The 25,166-nt window shown below is 41.4% G+C and overlaps 1 protein-coding gene across 1 annotated transcript; it reads left to right on the forward strand.

The window, feature by feature from the left end:
• The first annotated feature begins 5,244 nt into the window (after positions 1-5,244).
• LOC132874457 (solute carrier family 41 member 1-like) lies at positions 5,245-24,767 on the forward strand. The gene is made up of 11 exons (XM_060910647.1): positions 5,245-5,688; positions 8,888-8,995; positions 10,918-10,989; positions 11,280-11,424; positions 13,041-13,187; positions 16,265-16,267; positions 17,278-17,422; positions 17,507-17,586; positions 17,877-18,011; positions 24,012-24,160; positions 24,582-24,767. The coding sequence occupies exons 1-11, from the start codon at positions 5,245-5,247 to the stop codon at positions 24,765-24,767; spliced, it is 1,614 nt and encodes a 537-aa protein (XP_060766630.1).
• The last annotated feature ends 399 nt before the right edge of the window (positions 24,768-25,166 follow it).

The following is a 25,166-nucleotide window of genomic DNA, read 5'->3' on the forward strand; positions in this document are numbered from 1 at the left end:
ATACTATGAAATATGAATTATAACTCGTTGTTCCTGAAATACACAAAAAAATACTCAAAAATGGGAAAAACATTTTACAATCAATTTTTTGTTTGTATTAATCATGAAAATAACTTTTGAAGCACAATAAATGTAACTCTTCAATGTATACAAGTAATTGAAAGTATCCTGCAATGGTCGCACCACATGATATTGGTCGCACCAAATGATGTTTTCTAGATTCAGTGAAAATTTACAGACCTAGCATTAGCCACTGTAATGAAACTAGCTGGTTTCTGACATTTGTAAATAAAACTTTATTATAGTTTTCTTTTTGGGGTCATACCGCATGACATCCAAATATGGCAACAGCATCACAGCACTTAAAATCAGTACTTTTAGAAATGTATGAAAGAGGGTTACAGACCTGCCTGTTGATTCCATGTGTCCTATGCCTATTGATGAATGATGCAACTTCATGTCTTTCACTTGGATTTAAAATAAAAGTCCCAAAATGGTCATTTCTTGATGGTCGCACCACATACATGTAAAAAGAAACTGAATAAGTTTAACTCACATTTCATGGCACTAATTGGCAAGTTCAACTCCAAGCACAGGTCAACCATCACCGCTTCAGCACGTGTCCCGTTCCGTGTCTTTTCATCCACAGATTTCGTAAAAAACTGCTGGATACCCCAGATTTACTTTCCGCCTGACTTGCCATTTCAGCATACTCCATGTGGTTTTTTTTTTGTAGTTGACATGCCGTGTGCAGTCATCGTGACCACCATGAGTGATGTTAATGTCAGATGGGGTTTACATTAGACCGTATCAGCGGATCATCAGATTAACGTTTTTAAAACGATTAGTGTGCACACAGCAACGCCAATACACGATTCGCGTGCACACAGCAACACCAATACACGGATACGCTCGGCTCCGCAGGCATCCTGCGCTCCAAATCACTCCGCCCTGAACAGCGAGTGCCCTCTGGAGGGTGTGCACTCCGGCCCTGCGCAGCTCACAGAGCGCGCGAGTGGAGCGCATGAGCAGTGATTTGGGACTGAGCCGCTGTGTGTGTGATCTCAGTGCATGTCGGGCATGCGCGTCACTTACCACTTGCAAGTGGAAGGATGGCAAGCCTAAAGACAATCATAACTACACAATGGGCAGTATTTGCATCAGTATTTGCAGTATTTTCATACTTTTATACTCTTTAATGAAAGGTGATACAAGGCGGAAGTCCGCGCCGTTTTCAGCAGTCGCGTCACATGACCAACGCCAGCGAATCAGGAAGGTGGATGTCACAGTGACGTTGTCCAATGACGACGCCAGCTAGAGCTCAGCACAGCGTATCCGCGTATTCTCAATGTTTACACAGCACCGGACCAGACACGATCTGGATTGAATACGTGGACCCTGGCGGATTCCCGTTTCCCGGCGGTTTAATGTAAACGGACAGTGAATCCGCGAAGAAAACGAGACAGATACGGTCTAATGTAAACTTGGCCTCAGTTCTACACAGTTTGCAGTGCGCGTATCCATTGCCCTTTTGACTGGGTGTAATGCACGGCCATTCTACCGTATCGAAAATAGCGCGAACAAATGTGCGGAATCTGCGCATGTCACACACAGCATGTGTGGTTGTCGTAAAAATAAATAGCCGTGAATCGCGCATGGATTGAAAAAGTCGCTTGGACATTTAAAAACAACTCACTGGAATTTTTTAAGACTTTATAATAATTCCGTACAGAATAACACTGTTTGCCGTAACATCGTATTTACGTAACTTTTCCATACAAAATACGGCCAATCCGTACTAGTAGGCATCTCTGCAAACACGACAGTTAAGTGTAGTGACTTACAAATTTAGAAGCCAACAGCTTTAATGTAGTTACAGTTTAGTTTAATACAAACCTAAACTTAACCAACAAGAAGATTTGACTCACCAAAGAATGAATTCGCCTAGTTGAACATCAGTCTCGTCGCCGCTGACTGGCATTAGTACTTGCGCATCCTCTTTGACCGCATAGAAGCGGAATGGTAAACGCTGTGGTAACGTTAAACAATGGAAAAAACCCTCCACGGATCTGTTTCTTCTTCCATTCAGTTGTATTGACGCAACAGGCGCACTGCCACCAACAGTTTGGGGGTGGAACTGCACCAGTGATTATTGAATTCTCCGGTTGTTCTTCTCGCCAGTTGATTGACAGAACAGGGGCACTTCAGGGGCCAATCAAATTAGAGGCGGGGCCACGGCCCCTGTGGCCCCGCCCCTAGAACAGCCCCTGGTCTTAGCTCTGTTATTTTATTTATTTTATTTCTCGTTTTCTTTCTTTTGTATGTACAAATAGTTACATACATTTTTATACATGTTCGAAACAAATAAATAAATAAATTCAACGTTGACCCACTTTTAACATGCCGAGTACCGACTGTAGCCGCTAACAAATGCTAATTAGCTTGCTGTCAAGTTTTTCCTTTGTCGAGCGGAAGCTCATGGATGTTCCTACTGTAATATGATGCGTGATATGTGCTGTTGTCTGTTCATAGCCACTTTTTTAATCTATGCAGTTAGCATTGTTTTGTTACTAGTATTGTGTTTCTTTTTGCTGTTTAACCGAAGTGTAACTGCTGCCATCTTGACGAGATCACCATTTTTTTTTATGGGGTGTATTTTTTTTTTAATTAAAGAAAAAATCCAAACATACAGTACGAAATATGCAGCGTAAATCTGCACATACAACAAGTGAACAAAGACATACAAATACATATTGAACATGAACAGACTAGAGGTTACTTACACCAAATATAGCACATTTTAAACGAGTATTAATAGCTTTAGGGCAAAGTGAATGATCAATTGATGATAAGTAATGTTTTACATCTTTTTTAAAGATAAAAAAAATAAAGGTTTTCTTTTTAGAAATTTACATTTGTGAATGAAGAATTTAGCCAAGAAAAGAAACAAGTTGATAAGAAAGTCCCGGTTTGTTACAGTGTTGGGGTCCTGTGGAGCACCAAAATACATGATATCAATGGTTAAAGTAAAGTCCTTGTCAATGTGTTGTTTAATAAAGACTGCAAAAAAAAAAATCCAGAAGGCCTTAGTGTAATTACAATTCCAAAATAAATGATCAATTGTTTCAGGGTGAGAGGAACAGAAAGAGCAGTCAGGAGAGATGTTAGGGGAAAACTTAGACATCCTATAGTTACAAGGGTAACATTTATGTACAATCTTAAGTGAAATTTCAGCAACTTTGTTTGTGATCATAAATTGTTTTCTAAGTGACCAAAATCTTGACCAATCAATATTTTCAAAACGATTATTCCAATAACTAACACACGCAGGGGTGGAGATATAGGTTTAAGCAGAATAGATCTAATTTTCTTGTTAGTAAACTCACTGCTAATAAAAAGAGAAGAGGGATTCAGGTCTGGTGGAGACTGAGGACAGGAATCAAGTAGAAACCTGACACCAGATGGGATAGCATCAAAGATTATAGCATATTCTTTAGGTGGCACGACGAGATCACCATCGCAAGAAATCTTCTCATTGTTTTTGTGTCATTATAACATTTACTTTAATTCATTTTCATATACATGCTAGTATGTGTTCCATTTCCAGTCAAACATTTTGATGTACTCCAGGCTCAATTTTAATGAATCAAAAATCTGCGTTGTAGTACAGTCTGAAGATGCTCCTGCACGTTCGTTTTGTACGATGAGAACTCAGTGAAACCGGAGTCAAATTCCTCGCGTGTGTCCACATACCTGCAATAAAAGCGATTCTGATTCTGAGCCGGCAAGGGACTGAAGCGCGCAATGTTCCGGGGGGCGTGGCGTGTTGAGTCCCCATGGCGAACATATGATGTAAAACACGGTGTCGTTCTGAGTTCGGTTGATGAATCGACAGGATTCCTTCACTGTTGGTTGGTCCAAGACTCTTCTTGATCAATCGTTCAATTGTAAATCAACTTCTGCGTTGAAGTTAAAGGTAAGGCGAGTCCTAATACCGCTTTAGAATAATTCCATGCTTAAATAACCTTCAGTAAGCTCAAACTAAAGAGGCTCGTTTTAGTTGGATGGTGCACAGGCTGTCCAAAATCAAGTCTTTTTTTTTTTTAATTAGATTCTGGAGTGGGGCCCAAATTTTTATATGTAATGGAGAGGCCTACAAATATTTGAATTGTACTGGTTTGGTGGGTATAAACCTGTATTAAGTCCACTTTGATATGTCGGTAACTAAGAAAAATACAGGCTAAGTGAAGAAAAAAATAAGAAAACGTGAACAATATTTCTTCAACTTGATTTTTCAAGGGGAAAAGTGGAGAATATTGTTCAGAACCCAGCAGGAATCCTGGCTCCATTGCCCTGGGCACTCTAGAATTGAGAGGAGACTTTATTTAAAGATTAGAGTTTTTTAAAAAATTAATTCAATACTTAAAGTTGAGAAAAGGAGGAACCAAAATCAAAGTCCAGCTTGGTCTGATCTGCTAATAAACTTGACGTGCTTGATCTGTGTTTTCAGAGGATGGTAATCAGTCAGACCAAGCTGGACTTTTTTTCTCAGCAGGTCCCTTAGAAAAGACTTTCCAGGTAGTAACATGATACACTAATAATATGCATGTATAACGTTTGCTAAAGTCTTTAAGTAAAACAAACCAAGATTAGGTTTGAATCCTTTTCTTTCAACGCTGGCTGATGGTTTTGTTTTTGTTTTTTTAAACTTGATTTCCATGATGCACTTCTTCTGCCAGGCTCTAATTGTGTCTCCCCCCCCCCCATATCTTTTCCTTTGGCAGGTGATCACGGGACAACGATCTGACCCTATGCACGTTTTTTCTGAGCCTTGTAACATTGTGACTTGTGAAGTGAGCCAGTACAACTGTCCAGTGCTGCTCAGGACACTTCTGCTAACAGTCCTGCCAAGTAAGTGCCCTTTCTTTCACACTGAAAGAGAAGAGGGATGTGGAACGGTTCTCAGCAGTGGAGAACGAGGAGGAACGGCTGCGGTGAATGGGGAACGTAATTTGTATGCTACTGAAATTCAGGCAGGATCTTTTACAAAGCGTGGAGAAGGCTAAAACACCTGCCTCTTTTACTCAACCTGTAGAGTGTGAATTATAAATTGAGGAGCTGAGGATCCACATCTTGAATGGGATAGATCGACACTGTAGAGCAGGTGAAGCACCGATCAAAACTTGGCACTGACTAAAAGCGTCCTTCATTTCTTCTGATACGACTCAACTTCGAGGCTTCCACATGGTCCTCTGGTTGAAAGAGCAAGACAAACTGCCCAACAAGTCCGAGGTGATGGAAGTCATAGAGGTGAAGGAGTTCATCTCTTTGAACGGTTCAGCCCACCCAGTCATCCTGGCCACAGGAGCTGAGAAGAGGCAGCTGAGTGGCGGCGAGTACGAGCTCACTGAGGTGACATCTTTGCCAGAACGACCTGAGGCAGAAAGCGTGCAGACAGAAATTGTGGTGATCGACTGTCACGCCGACAACAAGGGTCAGAGGCAGGACGCTCTACCGGAAAACGGCACCCAAAGCAATGAGAATAATGACACGAGCACGGGCCAAAGCCCAGTGCCACCAGTTCCTCTAAACGAGACGTCAATTTCCATCGGACTGCAAGTCGTGTTCCCTTTCCTGCTGGCCGGGTTTGGGATGGTGGCCGCTGGTATGGTCCTCGACATTGTTCAAGTAAGTGTGTGTTGATTCAACATCCAAATCGATTTGTCTCATCTCATCTTATTATCTGTAGCCGCTTTATCCTGTTCTACAGGGTCGCAGGCAAGCCGGAGCCTATCCCAGCTGACTACGGGCGAAAGGCGGGGTACACCCTGGACAAGTCGCCAGGTCATCACAGGGCTGACACATAGACACAGACAACCATTCACACTCACATTCACACCTACGGTCAATTTAGAGTCATCAGTTAACCTAACCTGCATGTCTTTGGACTGTGGGGGAAACCGGAGCACCCGGAGGAAACCCACGCGGACATGGGGAGAACATGCAAACTCCGCACAGAAAGGCCCTCGCCGGCCGCGGGGCTTGAACCCGGACCTTCTTGCTGTGAGGCGACAGCGCGAACCACTACACCACCATGCCACCCCAAATCGATTTGTTTGCTATTTAAAATGAAGAAATCCAAAATTTGACATGAATGTCTTACCACCATCCTGTAAATAACAGAATATTTATTTCTTGAAAGTTTCCCATCGTCAGGATTTTTACAGCATTTTACTTTGCTAGATTTTGATCCACTCAAAAGATATTAAGAGTTAGTGTTGGTGTCTACATTCCCTGGCATGGATTTAAGGGGGCAGCACATCCGGCACACGCCCCCATGTCCAAAAAAAAGTTTTAGTACGCGGCTACTTGGAACTGTGACTTGATTGTATTGCAGATACCGAGATATGCCTGCCATTTTTTAATTAATAATGTTAAATAAACCAAATAAATCGTAATGTTGGATTGAGCTGAAGAGTTTATGGTGTAATTTATATTAATAGTAGGTTTTTTTCGCTTGTGAGACAAATGCAGTGAAAAACTAGCTGGGGGAGTCCTGTTGGATTTTAACAGGACATGGGAACTTCGTGCATCGATATAACATACTTTATTTTTTTTCGCGGTGCAGTTTTCATCAAATCCTGCGCTCTGATTGGCTGGCGAGTGGGTCCGTATCCTACGGTACGGACCCCGGTTACGGACCTCTGGCGACTCGCTTGTTCACAACAACAACAAACATAGTAGCAATTTTTGTCAACATTTATCTTTTTTATAAGATATTTTTTAAATCAAAAATCTTATACATTTTTGCCAGCATTTCTCAGTATAATAGCATTAATTTTACATCATGGATACCGCTGACAGTCTTCACAGCGAAAGCGAGTTTTACTACCCTGAGGAAGAAGAAATAAAAGAAAACATTTCAGGAGAAAGCTAAAAACCTCTAACTGTTGCTAACGCCGAGCAAAAACATGGCTGAATCCTGAATGACTCAGTTTTGTATAAATGGGGGACTACATGGGTGGCAAAATGTAGGTTTTTTCCTGCCATGGAAGTGCACTTGTATACCGAAGAGGAAGCAATTTGCATTACAGCCATGAATGAGGATTCAAAATGGCGGCTAGGCTCGGTTTTCCCTTTCGGGCGCTCTCGTTTTCTGTTAGAATTTGGTAAAGAAAAAAAGAAATATATTATTTACCAGCTTAAGGTCGGTCCGTATGGTGACATACCGTGACCTCGGCCTTGAATACTGACCTCGGCCCAGAGGGCCTCACTCAGTACTTTCAAGACCTCGGTCACGGTATTTCATGATATGGACCTCCCAGCTGGGAAATAACATGTATTCCCAGACTGCACTGTAGACTACATGTAAAGGGTGTGTGCCATCCTTTGACGTTTATGGTATTGTTAACACGCATGCTCACACGCCATAATAAGATGCTGCAGTAGGCTTACTGCGTACACACACGTGTCAATTGTCCAGCTACTGCTCATATTCATTAATAGGGTATCCCTGTACTTACTATACCCTGTGTATGCACATGGGACACGTGCCGTTTTGGGGGTGAGCCTCACTTTGATTTTTATGACGGCGGCTGGATAGGTCTGCGAGAGATGTTGATTTTTGCAGCAGCTCTGAAGAAAGTCTGCTTGAAATCCCCAGAGTCTTGGGAACTAAGGCTTATTATCGGACTTGTTCACATGCAACTCACACAATCACTGTACAGTTCTCTCAGTCTGTTCGACTCAGAAGCTCAGATTGCAGTTACTGACTTTGTATTATAGACATGCAGCTCTTGCAGTCTTTGTTTATAGTTATCTCGGTATTCGGCGCTGTCTTTAGTGGCCACTTACATTCCCTCAGTTTCCCTGGGTATATTCATGATCTTATCTGTACATTGAATGTCCTGAGCAGGAGCTCAGATTGCAGTTGCCAAAATAGTAATAATTTATTGACATAAGGTGTTTTGTGGTCAGTGTACTACACTGTAGTGTGTCATGTGGTAATGCATTATGACAATGCAACTTTTATAAGGTAATTTTCTTTAATAGATTTCATTTACAACATGTCTCTGACAGCTAAAAATGCATCTCCGGGCATTTAAAAACTGCAGAGCTTCTGGGGAACTCTAGCGGCCCCCCGTCCTTACTGGGGTGTCAGTTGTCCATCGCTAGCGATGATGACTGCTTTGTTAGGATGCGCAGAAATGCAGATGGGCTGCGCATAATTCTCCTATCCTGGAGAAGTGCCTTGCACAGTAAGGTAAGACAAACGATGTTGTACCCCCATCGTGTTGTCTCTCTGGACCTCCAGACCTGATGCCAAGTGGTGCACAAAAGTGCCACAGACCTGACGGATCGGGAAGTTGCCCTGCAGTGACAACTGACTTGCCAAGTACTGCCATCCATTGACCATTTGAGTGGCTCTTCCATTTGCCATCAGGTGGTGTGCCATTGACTCTGTTGGGTTCATCTACACCAAAAAGCACCCTGCTGACAGCACCTTATTAGAGATATACTGTTTAACCCATAGCTGGAACCCAGGCAGGTGCTACCACTCCGGGTCAGAGCAGACCTGGGAGCAATGGTGATTAAGGGGCAACTCCACTTTCCCCAATACTCAAGTCCTCCCGGACCTGAGACTCACCACCGGTTGTACCGTAGTTTAAAATCATACCCAGAACTAAGCCATGGTTCAGAAATGCGATAAAGGATGAATTTATTTATTTCAAACATGTATAAAAAATGTATGTAACTATTTGTACATACAAAAGAAAGAAAACGAGAAATTAAAAAAATAAAATAACATAAAGAGCTAAGACATTACAAAACACCGCACATTGTTCGAAAAAGGATCATTTTGTTCTGTGTGTTTCTCCACATGCAGCATTGGACGGTGTTCTCCGAGGTGAACGAGGTCTTTATCCTGGTGCCTGCTCTTCTGGGCCTGAAGGGGGACCTGGAGATGACACTGGCCTCCAGACTGTCCACCGCAGTGAGTTTCACCAAATTACCAACAAACCTGAGTGAACCGGTGTATAATAAAAAAAGACCACAGGGGTATGCTGTTCTAGGAAAATGATCATGGAGCGTCATTACTGGAGAGTTACTGTTACCACACCAGAGTGTTTTATTCCTCTTACAACACAGAATTATTTGTGATGTTTATTTATTAATTACAGGCATACTTTTTATCCATTTGTAGTCATGTGTAATATGTCGGCTTTGAGAGACAGCTTTTCGACAGATTAGATCTGGATCGTGTTGTTTGGGTGCAGCTTTAAAGCCACCACAGCACATTTTTTCCATGATTGCAACAACTTCCATTAAAGACTTCCTCTAATATCGTCAGCTGCTTGAAACCTAACCAATACCTCTGAGTAGCTTTATCTTAATAAGGAAGATATTCCAGGCATCCTGTATTATCATCTAACCAGCCAGCTGAAGAGTTTAACTCCAGAAAACTAGCTGTTACCACTTTTTGACATGGAAACCAAAGGCGCTTAATTCACTGCTAAACCTTTTGTTGTTGTTTATTATTATTTTAAGATCACAGCACAAGTAGAAATCTGATGTTCATTCAGACTGCCAGTTAAAATTTTCTGACCTGACCTTCGGACACCCAGTTGATGTGTATCTGAAGGTGTGCTTGGCTCTCCAGAACATAATATGACCTTTGCAAGAGCGTGTTTACACTGAACGCTCCAAAAATGTTAGTCCAACTGATAATTCGTAGAAACAAGGAGGAAATAGAGGAAAACATCATGATCGCTAGCTACTGTTTGTTATGAGGATCAGTATTATTAGTCATATATTAGCGTTATCTCCAAAAGGAACACTGAGATCATGAACAGCCAATAGCTGCAATAAAGGAATCTGACAATTGGAGAATCAGACTGTCTCAGAGTCTGTGTTCATACCAGCAGTGGCACATCATCACAAAGCGATCACCAGGTTCAAGAAGAACTGCCGATCTACAGCAGCACAAAAGGGGTGTGGTGTGCGATGTAAACAATTCAGAGAATCAGAAGGAACGGGGCACAAAGTAACTCAGTATATTTTATAAGTAGCCAATCAGAGTGTGCGATTGACGATTGGATATATGAGGCAACAAGTGAACAGTCAGTTCTCAACGTTGATGTGTTGGAGCAGGAAAAATGGGCAAGCAAAAGGATACAGTCTCGAGACAAAAAAGTTATGTGACAGGACAAGAGGAAACCTGAAGAAACAGAGGAAATGTTAGACACCACAAATACACACGCCATAGGACTGGTCCAAAAATCATTTGAGCCACTTATTTGAACATGTCATTTTATTGTGTCATACCTGGTTTGCATAGAATTGAGAATCTTAATATAATTGTAATTTGTCACTGAAATCGCAGCTTCATGTCCGGCACACGCGCAGAAAAACGCTTGCTAGTGTCAAAATAGACTTAGCCATGGGAAATCTTTCTTGTTGTTACTCCTTTATATAGAGGAAATGCAGAAGTACAGCAATATGTACAGCATAACATTTAAAATTCCTATAAAACCTGTTTGTTTTTATTATGCTCTGCATTACTACTGAGATTAATGTGAGTGTGAATGGTTGTTTGTCTCTCTGTGTCAGCCCTGCGATGACCTGGCGACTTGTCCAGGGTGTACCCTGGCTCTCGCCCATAGTCAGCTGGGATAGGCTCCAGCTTGCCCGTAACCCTGCACAGGATAAGCGGTTACAGATAATGGATGGCTGGATCAATACTGATATTGTTGCAATGCTAATTCTTAATATTAATTGTTGAAAGGTAAATTGCTGAAAAACATTGGATATTACATGGTAGCAGTAAGCGTCCTAATCCTCTCGCTCCCAATAAAGAAAGCTTTCTGTGGTCAGGCTACATGGGAGCAGCTGTAAAGATGCTTTCTCTCCCTCTAGACTAATATCGGACAGATGGACACAGCCAAGGAGATGTGGAAAATGATCATAGGGGACCTCGCACTAGTTCAGGTACCGAACCCTTTAAAAATGGAGAACCTTGTTTACATATTTCGGTATACACCATACACGGTGACTTTGAGATTATCAAATGTATGAACAATGTTGGTTTTTTTTTTCCTGAAAATAATCCAAAGTTGGACAGAGTAAAATATCCTCTGCTACTCATGTTCCTTCTGGGACAGTCGTAATGTGAATGTGACATGATTAAACTGCAGATATTGACCTTTTGTGTTTGTAGTGGAATTTTAAGCGAGAGAAAAGTCTGATGGGTAAATGCGACCCTGTTGTTCATACCACAGGTTCAGGCCACTGTGGTTGGTTTCCTAGCCTCCATCGTGGCAATCATTTTTGGCTGGAACCCAGAGGGCCAAATCAAGATAGGTCATGCTGTTCTGCTCTGTGCAAGCAGCGTAGCTACAGCCTTCATCGCTTCCCTGCTGCTAGGTGAGAGGACTGACATCTTGTTGCTTAATCCAATAAAGAAAGTGCTCTTATAACTCTGCAATAAAGAAGGATCTATAAGGAAAGGAGGTTGAAATATGATTGGGGACATTTACTATAACAGCTACATTATGTCCTAAACTTTAGGAAAATGAGCCAATTGGAAAATGTTACTAAAGCTCTGATATAAAATGGATAGCTTCGGTTCTAAAATCTGATTGGCTGAGTCACGTTTGAAAAATTGCTGTGTAAAATCCTCGCTCACCTGTGACGCATCAGATTAAATAAATTGCATATTCTGTATACCATCCATACTACTGTAATATGTGTCTGTTATGTTGCTTTGCATTTTATGGTGGAAGAATTGTGTAGCGTGAATATTAATACTTTGAGTTCTTTATCGAACACTGTATTTTATCATTCTGGCTTGTTGCCACTTTATAAAAGCAAGAAGACATGTGTTACAGTGATTTTACAGTGACTCATAACATCAGTTTAATTTGATTATACACTAGATATATGGTTTTTGTTAGATTAGCTACATGTGGATTAGTTTCAGTTCCTATTCCGAAATGTACAGTATCGTTGACTTAAAAACAGCAAGCTGGTTCAAATATTACTAATAACATGTTTAGGTTCAACCCTGATCGAGATGAATGTTTGTCAACTGGAATGAAAAACAAACTGCAAAATCCAGATTAGCAAAACTTCAGGGGAGCTAGTTGCCGTGTCAATTGTGGATCGCTGCCTATCAGCGATATAGTGCACTTAATGAAGAAAGACATTAGAAGCCATTTTGTTTTGTTTTTGGCAGTGTATATTATTAGTGTTACAATAGAAACAGCTGTAAAGTAGATTTGTGTTGTCGAGTACATTGCTCGTTATAGCAAAAAAAACTAGATAGAACTCGACGCCAACGGCGTCGATGGGGATGCCTCCACCCGGTAGACTACACGCCTTATTAAGTTGTGATTTGGGGATGGACATTTGACCTCACAGTAATCTTGACCTGGTGAAATTGCTTGTATTAGCCTTGGAGACATTGTGTTCACGAGGTTTTCGGACAGACATTTGACCTCACAGTGACCTTGACCTTAGACCTTTTGATCTCAAAATCTAATCAGTTCATGTTTGTCCCAAAGCGCATAAATGGTGAAAGTTTTGTGAAATTCCTTTCATTAGCCTTTGAGATATCGCGTTCACAAGGTTTCGGGACGGACGGATGGACGGACAACCTGAAAACATAATGCCTCCTGCACCTTACGGTGGCGGAGGCATAAAAAAGTGTTGCTGGAAAGAAAGTTGACAAAATATTTAGTAATTTCAAGTCCATGATTGAGACCTGCCAAGATGAATGGATGGATTTACTGTGATGACATAATTTAATATCCGATCAGTTACGCTAATAATGGAGATTTTATGGAATTTCATTCCAAATATAACATTTAGGAACTGTCTGCCGATGTACTGTTTTTGGTGTGGGTTTTTTTCACGAGAGCAGAACAGGAGACCTCAAAAGCCCCAAACAGCTCCTGCTCTCATTGTGTACAGATTAGAGCCTTTCCTGTGTTTGCTTGAACATCTCAACACCATCACAGCCAATATTTCCTCCAAAACAGGTTTTATCATGACCAGTGTGATCATCGGCTCCAGAAAGGTTGGCATTAACCCGGACAACGTGGCCACGCCCATCGCTGCCAGCCTTGGAGACTTGGTTACTCTGGCTCTACTTTCTGGCATCAGCACAGGACTCTACCACGAGCTGGGTGAGTGGAGGATTCTGGGTAATTTACTGATTTTGCAGTTTATTGGTTGTGTCCAGTGGCAGCGTGTGCTCATGGTGGGAAAGGGAATGAAATGTTCACACTTTGGGCAGCTGTCATTGTTTAACGTTCCCAGATTTTTCTCAGAATTTCCTGGTTTGAAAAGTTATGACCGAAGACATCAATGTAAAATGAAGCACAGTGGTCGAGAAAGTTCCAGTTTGTGTTTTTTTGCAAGATAAAGATGAACAACTTCTCCTTTTGGCTGCTCCCGATTAGGGGTCGCCACAGCGGATCTTTCGTCTCCGTTGCTCCCTGTCTTCTGTGTTCTTCTCTACCACACCTGCCACTTTCATGTCCTCTCTCACCACATCCATGTATCTCCTCTTTGGCCTTCCTCGTTTTCATGTGCCTGGCAGCTCCATCCTCAACATTCTCCTTCCAACATGCTCTGCATCTCTTCTCAGGATGTGCCCGTACCATCTCAGTCTCATCTCTCTTAGCTTAATTCCCAAGCTCTCTACATGTGCTGTCCCTCTGATGTGCTCGTTCCTTATCCTGTCCAACCTCGTCACTCCCATCGCAAACCTTAACATCCTCAACTCCGCTACCTCCAACTTTGCCTCCTGTCTCTTCGTTAAGGGTACGGTCTCCAATCCACACATCACAGCTGGTCTCACTACTGTCTTATACATCTTACCTTTCACTTTTGCTGGGACTTTCCTATCACAAATGACTCCCGAAATCCTTCTCCAACTGCTCCACCCTGCCTGCGCTCTCTTTCTCACCTCACTATCGCAGCCCCCATTTTCCTGCACAGTTGACCCCAGGTACTTGAATTCACCAACTTTCTTTACATCTACTCCTTGCATCTTCACGACACTCTCATCCCCATTCTCATTGACGCACATGTATTCTGTTTTGCTACTGCTCACCTTCATTCCTCTTTGTTCCAATGCATACCTCCATCTCTCCAAACCCAACTCAACCTCCTTTCTACTTTCACCACATATCACGATCATCCCCAAACCTCATGTTCCATGGTGACTCTTGCCTCGCTTCATCCATCAAGCTATCCATCACTATGGCAAACAAGAAAGGACTCAAAGCAGATCCTTGATGGAGTCCCACCTTCACCTTGAACCATTCAGTTGCTCCAAACTGCTCACTTCACTGCTGTTTCACTGTTCTCGTACATGTCTTGCACCACTCTAATATACTTCTCATTCACTCCACACTTTCTCCTACAATATGATAACTCCTGTCCCCGCACTTTATCATATGCCTTCTCCAGATCTACAAACACACAATGTAGCTTTCTCTGGCCTTCCCTGTACTTCTCTGTTAACATTCTTTAAGCAAAAATTGCATCCGACGTGCTCTTCCTTGGCATAAACCTGTACTGCTGTTCACAGATTGCTCCCTCTCTTCTCAATCTCCCCTCCAATACCCTTGCCCATAGCTTCATGGTGTGGCTCATCAATTTTATCCCTCTGTAATTACTGCAGCTCTGTACATCTCCCTTATTCTTGTATACTGGAACTAGCACACGCTTTCTCCATTCATTTGGCATTTTCTCATTCTCTCGGATCTTATGAAACAATCTTGTTAGGAACTCCACAGCCGTCTCACCCAAACATCTCCAAGCCTCAATCGGGATACCATCTGGTCTGACTGCTTTCCCAGTCTTCATTCTTTTCATGGCTGCCCTCACCTCATCCTTACTAACCAACTCTACTTCCTGATAAAGATGAACAATAATAAATAAATAACCACATTTTAGCATCAAGTTTGGGAATAGTTCTGTTTTCTGAGGCTTTTTTAATGCAAGTGAACTTTAGTCAACTCTGCCATGGCCGGTCCTAAGCCCGGATGAGAAAGGAGGAGGGTTAGATGAAGAACCAGCAACCCTTCTCCATAAAAACAAAACCCACTACAAACACGTTGGCAGGAGAACAATGTGAGAATTCTGTCCTGGATGAGGGCGGTACTTCACACAGAAAGCCCGGGAAGCCTCAGGACTGAACACCCTCCTCTCATCTAGAAACTCCATCAATATTGGAACATGGAACATAAAGACCATGTACCAAGTAGGGAAAAGTGCCCAAGCAACAGCAGAAATGAAAAATTACAAACTTGAGGTGCTAAGAATTAGTGAGGCAAGATGGATAGAATCAGGACAGAAAAGATTAATGAGTGGAGAGATGTTGCTGTATTCAGGCCATGAAGAGGATGATGCTGCCCACACAGGTGGTGTAGCGCGTATGCTATCAAGCTCTGCACAAAAAGCGATGATCGATTGGAAGGTGCATGGACCAAGAATCATTGCAAGTTTCATAACGAAGAAAAATAAAATCAAAATGAATGCAATACAATGTTATGCTCCAACAAATGACCGGAAAGAGTTCTATGATAGACTTCAAAATATTTTAGATGAGTATTCAGAAAAAGCTGTTACCATCACGATGGGCGACTTTAATGCAAAGATCGGGGGAGAGAACACCAGATATGAAGAAGTAATGGGGACGCATGGTCATGGAGAAACATTTGTAGATTCTTGTGCATTGAACAAATTTGTTATTGGGGGCAGCATCTTCTCCCATAAAAGGATTCACAAAACAACATGGGTATCACCAGACCAGGTAAGGGAAAACCAAACAGACCACACATGTATTTGCAAAAAGTTTAGAAGATCGCTACTGGATGTGAGCGTAAAAAGGGGAGCGGATATAGCATCTGAACACCGCCTACTATTTGCCAGACTGAAGCTGAAATTAAGGAAAAATCGGTCGGGAACAACAGAAAGCAGACAAAAGTACACCGTGAGCTTGCTGAGAGACACCTGAGATACAGGAAGAGTACAGATTGAAACTTTCTAACAAATTTGAAGGCCTGCAGGAACTGTTTGATGAGGAAACCAGCATTGGCAAGCAATGGCAGGATATTAGAGGTACATTGACATGTCAAGATGTATGGAGATGCAAGAAATTACATCACAGAGAATGGATATCTACGGACACCGTGCAAAAGGTCAAAGTAAGGAAAGAGAAGAAAGCAGCATTAATAAATAGTTGGACAAGAATGTCAAAAACAAGGGCACAGGAGGATTATGCAAACACCTGTAGAGAAGTGAGGAAGGGTACAAAGGCAGACAAGAGGAATTATATAGACAGCCTAGCAGAAGGAGCAGAAGGAAACAGAAATTTGAAGCAATTGTATGACGTCACCAGGAGGATGCCAGGCAAGAATATTAAGCCACTAAGACCAGTGAAGGATAAAGAAAGGAAACACCATTGTGACTAAAGAACAACTAAACAGGTGGATCGAACCTTCTGACAAACTACTAAATAGACCGACACCACCAAATCCCCCTGATATTAATCCAGCAGAATTCAACCTACCAATCAATTGTGACAGGCCCAGCAGAGAAGAGATTAGGAAGGCTATACAGAAACCAAAGAACAACAAAGCAGCGGGACCAGACAACATTCCGGCAGAAGCACTAAAAGCTGATCTAGACAACACCATAGCACCGTTCTATCCACTCTTCAGTAAGATCTGGGAAGAGGAAGAAGTACCAGCAGACTGGAAAGAGGGTTATATCAAGCCCCCTAAAAAAGGAGACCTTAGCACTTGTTCCAGTTACAGAGGGATCCCTCCACTCTCTGTCAGGTAAAGTGTTCAACAGAATCATCTTGGGCAGAATGAAAGATGCAGTGGACACCCAGCTAAGAGACCAACATGCTGGATTTAGAAAGAACCGATCGTGTGTGGACCAGATTACCACTCTCCGTATTGTAATAGAACAATCATTAGAGTGGAATTCTGCACTAGATACTAATTTTATTGACTATGAAAAGGCATTTGACATTGTGAATAGGGAGAAATTACACCCAAATGATTTTCCACCAGAGCAGAGCAACGTTTGTGTTTAGTCTCACTAGGTGTCTGATTTGGGGTTAGTGTTGTGTCGTGTTTGTGTACATATTATTGCTCATTAGATGCTACTTTTCATACTTTGTATAAAAATAAAGCAGTTTCACAACTGACTTGCACCGACCTAAACTTTTCTTGGTTATTTTGTTTCTCACAGATAATGTTTACGCCAATCCGCTAGTCTTGGTATTTTTCATTGCCTTGACGCCTATCTGGGTCCTGATCGCCCGACAAATACCCTCCGCCCGAGAAGTGCTGTACTCAGGGTGGAAGCCTGTGATTATCGCCATGGCGATCAGCAGGTACAGTAAAGAGATATTCACACACTTGAGCTCTTTCATCTCCAGCAAGTTGAAGATCCTGAATTAATTTAAATCATTTTTTAGTGTTGGAGGCCTCATCCTGGACCAAACTCTGTCTAAGCCCAACTATGCTGGAATGGCGGTGTTCACTCCGGTCATCAACGGTGAGCATTGAATCAGTATAATTCAGTTATTTTAGGTATTCCTGCAAAACACTCAATTCTAACACTTTAATAAGACTCATTTGGACAAAGCCCAGAGGTATTCAACTGCATTTGACTACTTTTGCAGAAGCACCTGTAAATATGTTTCTTTAAAACGATTGTCCATGTTTATTGCAGTAATTAAGGTTTTGAATAGTGTTCCTCTTTTAGACTAAACCTCATTATTTAGATCTGAACATGAGTCCATAAGGGAGGGTAAATGCTGTTGTTTTTTTTTTGCCCTATTATAGGCGTGGGAGGTAATCTGGTGGCGGTCCAGGCCAGTCGCATCTCCACATACCTGCACATGACTCGCCTCCCCACTGCAGACGCAAATCCACCTCCACAGAAATGTCCCACACCCTGCAGCACGTTCTTCAGCTCAGGTAACAAAACGAAACCATGATCGGTCACTCCAACCTGTCCTGAACGGACTTTAAATCTGACTTGGAAGTTTGGGATGGATTGGAATGCCTCGGAATTTCAGTGACTTGAGATCTAGCTAGTAAATGTGATATACATAAAAAAAAAATCGTGTCATAGTGTAGAAAACTGCTATGATTATACAGATTTCACAGTATTTGCTTTAGGATCTGGAAAAAAGTGTACAGTGGTGCTTGAAAGTTTAGAATTTAGATATTCAAGAATATTCCTTTAGAATTTTCTATTTCTGCATAAATATGACCTAAAACATCAGATTTTCACACAAGTCCTAAAAGTAGATAAAGAGAACCCAGTTAAACAAATGAGACAAAAATATTATACTTGGTCATTTATTGAGGAAAATGATCCAATGTTACATGTCTGTGAGTGGAAAAAGTATGTGAACCTTTGCTTTCAGTATCTGGTGTGACCCCCTTGTGCAGCAATAACTGCAACTAAACATTTCCAGTAACTGTTGATCAGTCCTGCACACCGGCTTGGAGGAATTTTAGCCCATTCCTCTGTACAGAACAGCTTCAACTCTGGGATGTTCGTGGGTTTCCTCACTTGAACTTCTCACTTCAGGTCCTTCCACAACATTTCCATTGGATTAAGGTCAGGACTTTGAGTTGGCCATTCCAAAACATTAACTTTATTCTTCTTTAACCATTCTTTGGTAGAACGACTTGTGTGCTTAGGGTCGTTGTCTTGCTGCATGACCCACCTTCGCTTGAGATTCAGTTCATGGACAGATGTCCTGACATTTTTCCTTTAGAATTCGCTCGTATAATTCAGAATTCATTGTTCCATCAACAATGGCAAGCAGTCCTGACCCAGATGCAGCAAAACAGGCCCAAACCTTGATACTACCACCACCATGTTTCACAGATGGGATAAAGTTCTTATGCTGGAATGCAGTGTTTTTCCTTTCTCCAAACATAACACTTCTCATTTAAACCAAAACGTTCTATTTTGGTCTCATCCGTCCATAAGACATTTTTCCAATAGCCTTCTGGCTTGTCCACGTGATCTTTAGCAAACTGCAGATGAGCAGCAATGTTGTTTTTGGAGAGCAGTGGCTTTCTCCTTGCAACCCTGCCATGCACACCATTGTTCAGTGTTCTCCTAATGGTGGACTCATGGACATTAACATTAGCCAATGTGAAAGAGGCCTTCAGTTGCTTAGAAATTACCCTGGGGTCCATTGTGACCTCGCTGACTATTACACGCCTTGCTCTTGGAGTGATCTTTGTTGGTCGACCACTCCTGGGGAGGGTAACAATGGTCTTGAATTTCCTCCATTTGTACACAATCTGTCTGACTGTGGATTGGTGGAGTCCAAACTATTTAGAGATGGTTTTGTAACCTTTTCCAGCCTGATGAGCATCAACAACGCTTTTTCTGAGGTCCTCAGAAACCTCCTTTGTTTGTGCCATGATACACTTCCACAAACATGTGTTGTGAAGATCAGACTTTGATAGATCCCTGTTCTTTAAATAAAACTGGGTTCCCACTCACACCTGATTTCAATCAGTGGGATGACAAACACCTGACTCTAATTTCACCTTCAAATGAACTGCTAATCCTAGAGGTTCACATACTTTTGCCACTCATAGATATGTAATATTGGATCATTTTCTTCAATAAATAAATGGCCAAGTATAATATTTTTGTCTCATTTGTTTAACTGGGTTCTCTTTAACTACTTTTAAAACTTGTGTGAAAATCTCATGTTTTAGGTCATATTTATGCAGAAATGTACAACCCCAATTCCAAAAAAGTTGGGACAAAGTACAAATTGTAAATAAAAATGGAATGCAATAATTTACAAATATCAAAAACTGATATTGTTTTCACAATAGAACATAGACAACATATCAAATGTCGAAAGTGAGACATTTTGAAATCTCATGCCAAATGTTGGCTCATTTGAAATTTCATGACAGCAACACATCTCAAAAAAGTTGGGACAGGGGCAATAAGAGGCTGGAAAAGTTAAAGGTACAAAAAAGGAACAGCTGGAGGACCAAATTACAACTCATTAGGTCAATTGGCAATAGGTCATTAACATGACTGGGTATAAAAAGAGCATCTTGGAGTGGCAGCAGCTCTCAGAAGTAAAGATGGGAAGAGGATCACCAATCCCCCTAATTCTGCACCAACAAATAGTGGAGCAATATCAGAAAGGAGTTCAACAGTAAAATTGCAAAGAGTTTGAACATATCATCATCTACAGTGCATAATATCAAAAGATTCAGAGAATCTGGAAGAATCTCTGTGCGTAAGGGTCAAGGCCGGAAAACCATACTGGGTGCCCGTGATCTTCGGGCCCTTAGACCGCACTGCATCACATACAGGCATGCTTCTGTATTGGAAATCACAATAGGCTCAGGAATATTTCCAGAGAACATTATCTGTGAACACAATTCACCGTGCCATCCGCTATTGCCAGCTAAAACTCTATAGTTCAACGAAGAAGCCGTATCTAAACATGATCCAGAAGCGCAGACGTCTTCTCTGGGCCAAGGCTCATTTAAAATGGACTGTGGCAAAGTGGAAAACTGTTCTGTGGTCAGAAAAATCAAAATTTGAAGTTCTTTATGGAAATCAGGGACGCCATGTCATTCGGACTAAAGAGGAGAAGGACGACCCAAGTTGTTATCAGCGCTCAGTTCAGAAGCCTGCATCTCTGATGGTATGGGGTTGCATTAGTGCGTGTGGCATGGGCAGCTTACACATCTAGAAAGACACCATCGATGCTGAAAGGTATATCCAGGTTCTAGAGCAACATATGCTCCCATCCAGACGACGTCTCTTTCAGGGAAGACCTTGCATTTTCCAACATGACAATGCCAAACCACATACTGCATCAATTACAGCATCATGGCTGCGTAGAAGAAGGGTCCGGGTACTGAACTGGCCAGCCTGCAGTCCAGATCTTTCACCCATAGAAAACATTTGATGCATCATAAAACGGAAGATACGACAAAAAAGACCTAAGACAGTTGAGCAACTAGAATCCTACATTAGACAAGAATGGGTTAATATTCCTATCCCTAAACTTGAGCAACTTGTCTCCTCAGTCCCCAGACGTTTACAGACTGTTGTAAAGAGAAAAGGGGATGTCTCACAGTGGTAAACATGGCCTTGTCCCAACTTTTTTGAGATGTGTTGTTGTCATGAAATTTAAAATCACCTAATTTTTCTCTTTAAATGATAAATTTTCTCAGTTTAAACATTTGATATGTCATCTATGTTCTATTCTGAATAAAATATGGAATTTTGAAACTTCCACATCATTGCATTCCGTTTTTATTCACAATTTGTACTTTGTCCCAACTTTTTTGGAATCGGGGTTGTAGAAAATTAGAAAGGGTTCACAAACTTTCAAACACCACTGTATATACAACTGTATATCCAGACCTGGAAAACTATAGAAATAAAAAGGATGGATATTCTGTTGTAATGTATAATGAAAGTTTTTTTTTTTTTTAAGTCAAACATTAAAAGGAAGTCTTTTAAAATTAATTAACTGCGGGGGGCGTCGTGGCTCAGGTGGGTAAGGCGCCATACCATAAATCCGGGGCCCTGGGTTCGATTTGGACCCGAGGTCATATCTCTCCCGCTCATTTACTGTCTCTACGCTGTCCTATCCAATAAAGGTGAAAAAAGCCCCAAAAAAATCTTTAAAAAAATTAATTAACTGCATGACAAGGTAGTATTTAGATTGTGTGTGATTGTACAAATGCAGTAACAGTCAAAAGTTTGGACACACCTTCTAATTCAGAGTTTTTTCTTTATTTTTATGAATTGAAAGTCAGTTCATATCTTAAAGTACTGTTGGATGTTATTTCTCTTTACTTAGTTGAGCGGTTCTTGACATAATACTGTATGGACTACGACAGCTGTGGTGTTGAATAGGGCTTTATGATTATTATTTTTTTCTTATTTACTATTTGACCTCAAACGCATCATGAAGGGAAGAAACTCATCCAATAATTAACTTTTGACGAGGCACACCTGTTAATTGAAAAGCATTCCAGGTGACTACCTCGTGAAGCTGGTTAAAATAATGCCAATAGTGTACAAAGCGTCAAGGTAAACACTGGATACATTGAAGAATCTAACATATGAAACGTATTTTTTTTTAACACTTTTTCAACCACATAATTCTGGATATGTCCCAGATGTTATTTCATAGTTTTTGTTTTTTTAAGATATTTTTTGGGCTTTTTTTCACCTTTATTGGATAGGACAGTGTAGAAGATAAGATATTCCTTTATTGATCCCTGTGAGGGGAAATTCAGGTGTTGCAGCAGCTCAAATACAGAGTAAAATATAGCAACTTCCAGCTTGTCAGACCTGCTGCCGTCGTATTTACTCCATCGCCACAGGGCTTTCCTATTCTCCTCTCCTCACGAAGTGCCTTGCACAGTAAGGTAAGAAAAATGATGTCGTGCCCCCATCATGTTGTCTCTCTGGACCTCCAGACCTGATGCCAAGTGGTGCACAAAAAGTGCCACAGACCTGACGGATCTGGAAATTGCCCTGCAGTGACAACTGACTTGCCGAGTGATGCCATCCGTTGGTCATCTGAGTGGCTCTTCCGCATGCCATCAGGTAGTGTGCCATTGACCCTGTTGGGTTCCTCTGCACCAAAAAGCACCCTGCTGCCAGCACCTTATTGGTGAAGTACTATTTAACCCATAGCTGGAACCCAGGCAGGTGCTACCACTCCGGGTCAGAGCGGACCTGGGAGCAATGGTGATTAAGGGGTAACTCCACTTTCCCCAATACTCAAGTCCTCCCGGACCTGAGACTCACCACCGGTTGCAGTTTAAAGTCATACCCAGGATTTCCAATGTAGAAAATAGTCAAAATGCAGAAAAAACTATGAATGAATAGGTGCTTTTGACTGTTACTCTATATATCTATAATCTATCTACCATATCTGGCCTTTTTTTGATTAAACACTATCACAACTTTTATTAATTGGGGAATTCATGTACATTTGTAAAGATATGACCAAAGTCAAGTCAAAGTCAAATGCTTTTATTTGTCACATACATTTTACATGTAGTGAAATGTTGAAGGGGTCATCAGCTCAGCATATAAATAAATAAATAAATAAATAAATATAAAAACAACATATGCAAATAAGTAAATGCACTAGAAAAGTAAAAGATGACTCCTGAAGCATGACGTAAAAAATAAGTCTAAAATACTAATGAGAAAGTTAAAGTAGCCTGGGGATAACAACAAGATTAAAATGAAATGTGCACAGTTAAAAAGAGGAAAATGAGTCCTCTAACACTGATATAAAAACTGTAGTGAAAGGGATTATTTAAAATGTACTGAGTTTAGCAGTCTAACTGCCTGTGGATAAAAACTCTTCCTCAGTCTCTCTGTTCGTGCATGGAGATTTCGTAGTCGTCTGCCTGAATTCAGCAGGGTGAAGGGGTTAGAGTTTGTGTGTGAGGCATCCTGCATGATTTTCCTGGCCCTAGCTCCCACCCACTTTGTGTATATGTCCATCAGACTCGGTAGGGGGGCTCTGATCGTCCGTTCCGCAGAGCGCACCACTCTCTGCAGTGCTTTCTGGTCGCGTGCTGTACAGTTCCCAAACCAGGCCGTAATACAGCCTGTTGGGACACTCTCCACCGCTGAGGAGTAAAATGTAGTCAAGATGGAAGGGGAGACCTTAAACTTCCTCAGTCGGCGGAGAAAGTACAGCCGCTGCCTGGATTTCTCAGACCGCGACATCATGCTCTGAGAATAGGGAGCAACAGAAATCAAGATCGTGATTTATTTTAAATTAAGAAATGGTCTCAAGTTATCTTCTTAAAAACAGCCTTAAAGTGGCTATCCTGTGAACACTGTACATGAAATGTTTAAAATGACCTTGATATCCATCTGAAAATTCCACATATGATGCACAAAGTTTCCTCCTCTATTTCTCACAGGTGTGAATTCTCGTTCTACCCGAGTGCTCCTCTTCCTTGTGATTCCCGGTCACCTTATTTTCCTAGGCACCATCAAATTGATACGGGGCGGACACACCACCCTCACCTTTGCCTTCATCGCTGTCTACCTGACCGCTGCCTTACTCCAGGTACACACACTAATTCATCAGTCATATAGTGGGGTGTAAAATATCTGTAATAAAAGAAAATACAGGTTTGTTGGATTTCTGAAATATTATACTTTGCTAATAAAATGTAATTTTAAAATGTTAACACTATCCTAATGTACTACACTAAACTACTATAATACTCCACTAGATTACTATAATACTATCTAATTCTCTAACACTATATTACACTAAACTACTATAATGATACCGTCCATCCTACAGTAAAATACTACAACACTACTATAATACTACATTATTCTACCACACGACACTACATGATACTACACTAAAACACATGATACTACTATATGAATCCGTGATTCAAGAGCACTGTGGTAGAGTAAAAACAACAGTATGTGGTGTTGATTTGGTGGTAACCCACCCATTTGTTTTCCTGCAGGTGGTGATCCTGCTGTATCTGGCTGACTTGATGGTGTACTGGATGTGGAAGAGAGGGATGGATCCTGATACCTGTTCCATTCCCTACCTAACAGCCTTTGGCGACTTGCTTGGCACGGGCTTCCTGGCCCTGTGCTTCTATATCCTCTGGATGATCGGCGATGGATCCATGGATATGGGAGACTGAACAGCTCTGCTGAACACTCATGGAAACCTCACGAGCCTTTATTTAATTAAAAAAAAAATCACCACAATGAAATCTGCAATATTATGGTGAAAATAGCCACTATGATCATAATCATAAATCGTAATACTATTGCTGTAGCTCTGAAACACCTGATCTTGAGGTCCCTCTTTAACTTGGATTTCCAAATCCCTCCCATTTTGTGCATTGCCACCCATCCTTTTTATGATTTTTGATGCATCTTTCTCACTACTGTCTGTTTATGAGCCTGGGTTTTTGAAGTCACTTATTCTCATCAGTTCGTATTCATCTTGAGTCATGTTCCTCTGTTGGTTTAAAAGAATATATTGGGGGGAGGGGGGTTCATTAAGAAAGCAAACCAATCAGTTTTACAGTTTTCTC

Source organism: Neoarius graeffei, chromosome 26 (assembly GCF_027579695.1).
Source record: "Neoarius graeffei isolate fNeoGra1 chromosome 26, fNeoGra1.pri, whole genome shotgun sequence".
NCBI classification, from domain to species: domain Eukaryota; kingdom Metazoa; phylum Chordata; class Actinopteri; order Siluriformes; family Ariidae; genus Neoarius; species Neoarius graeffei.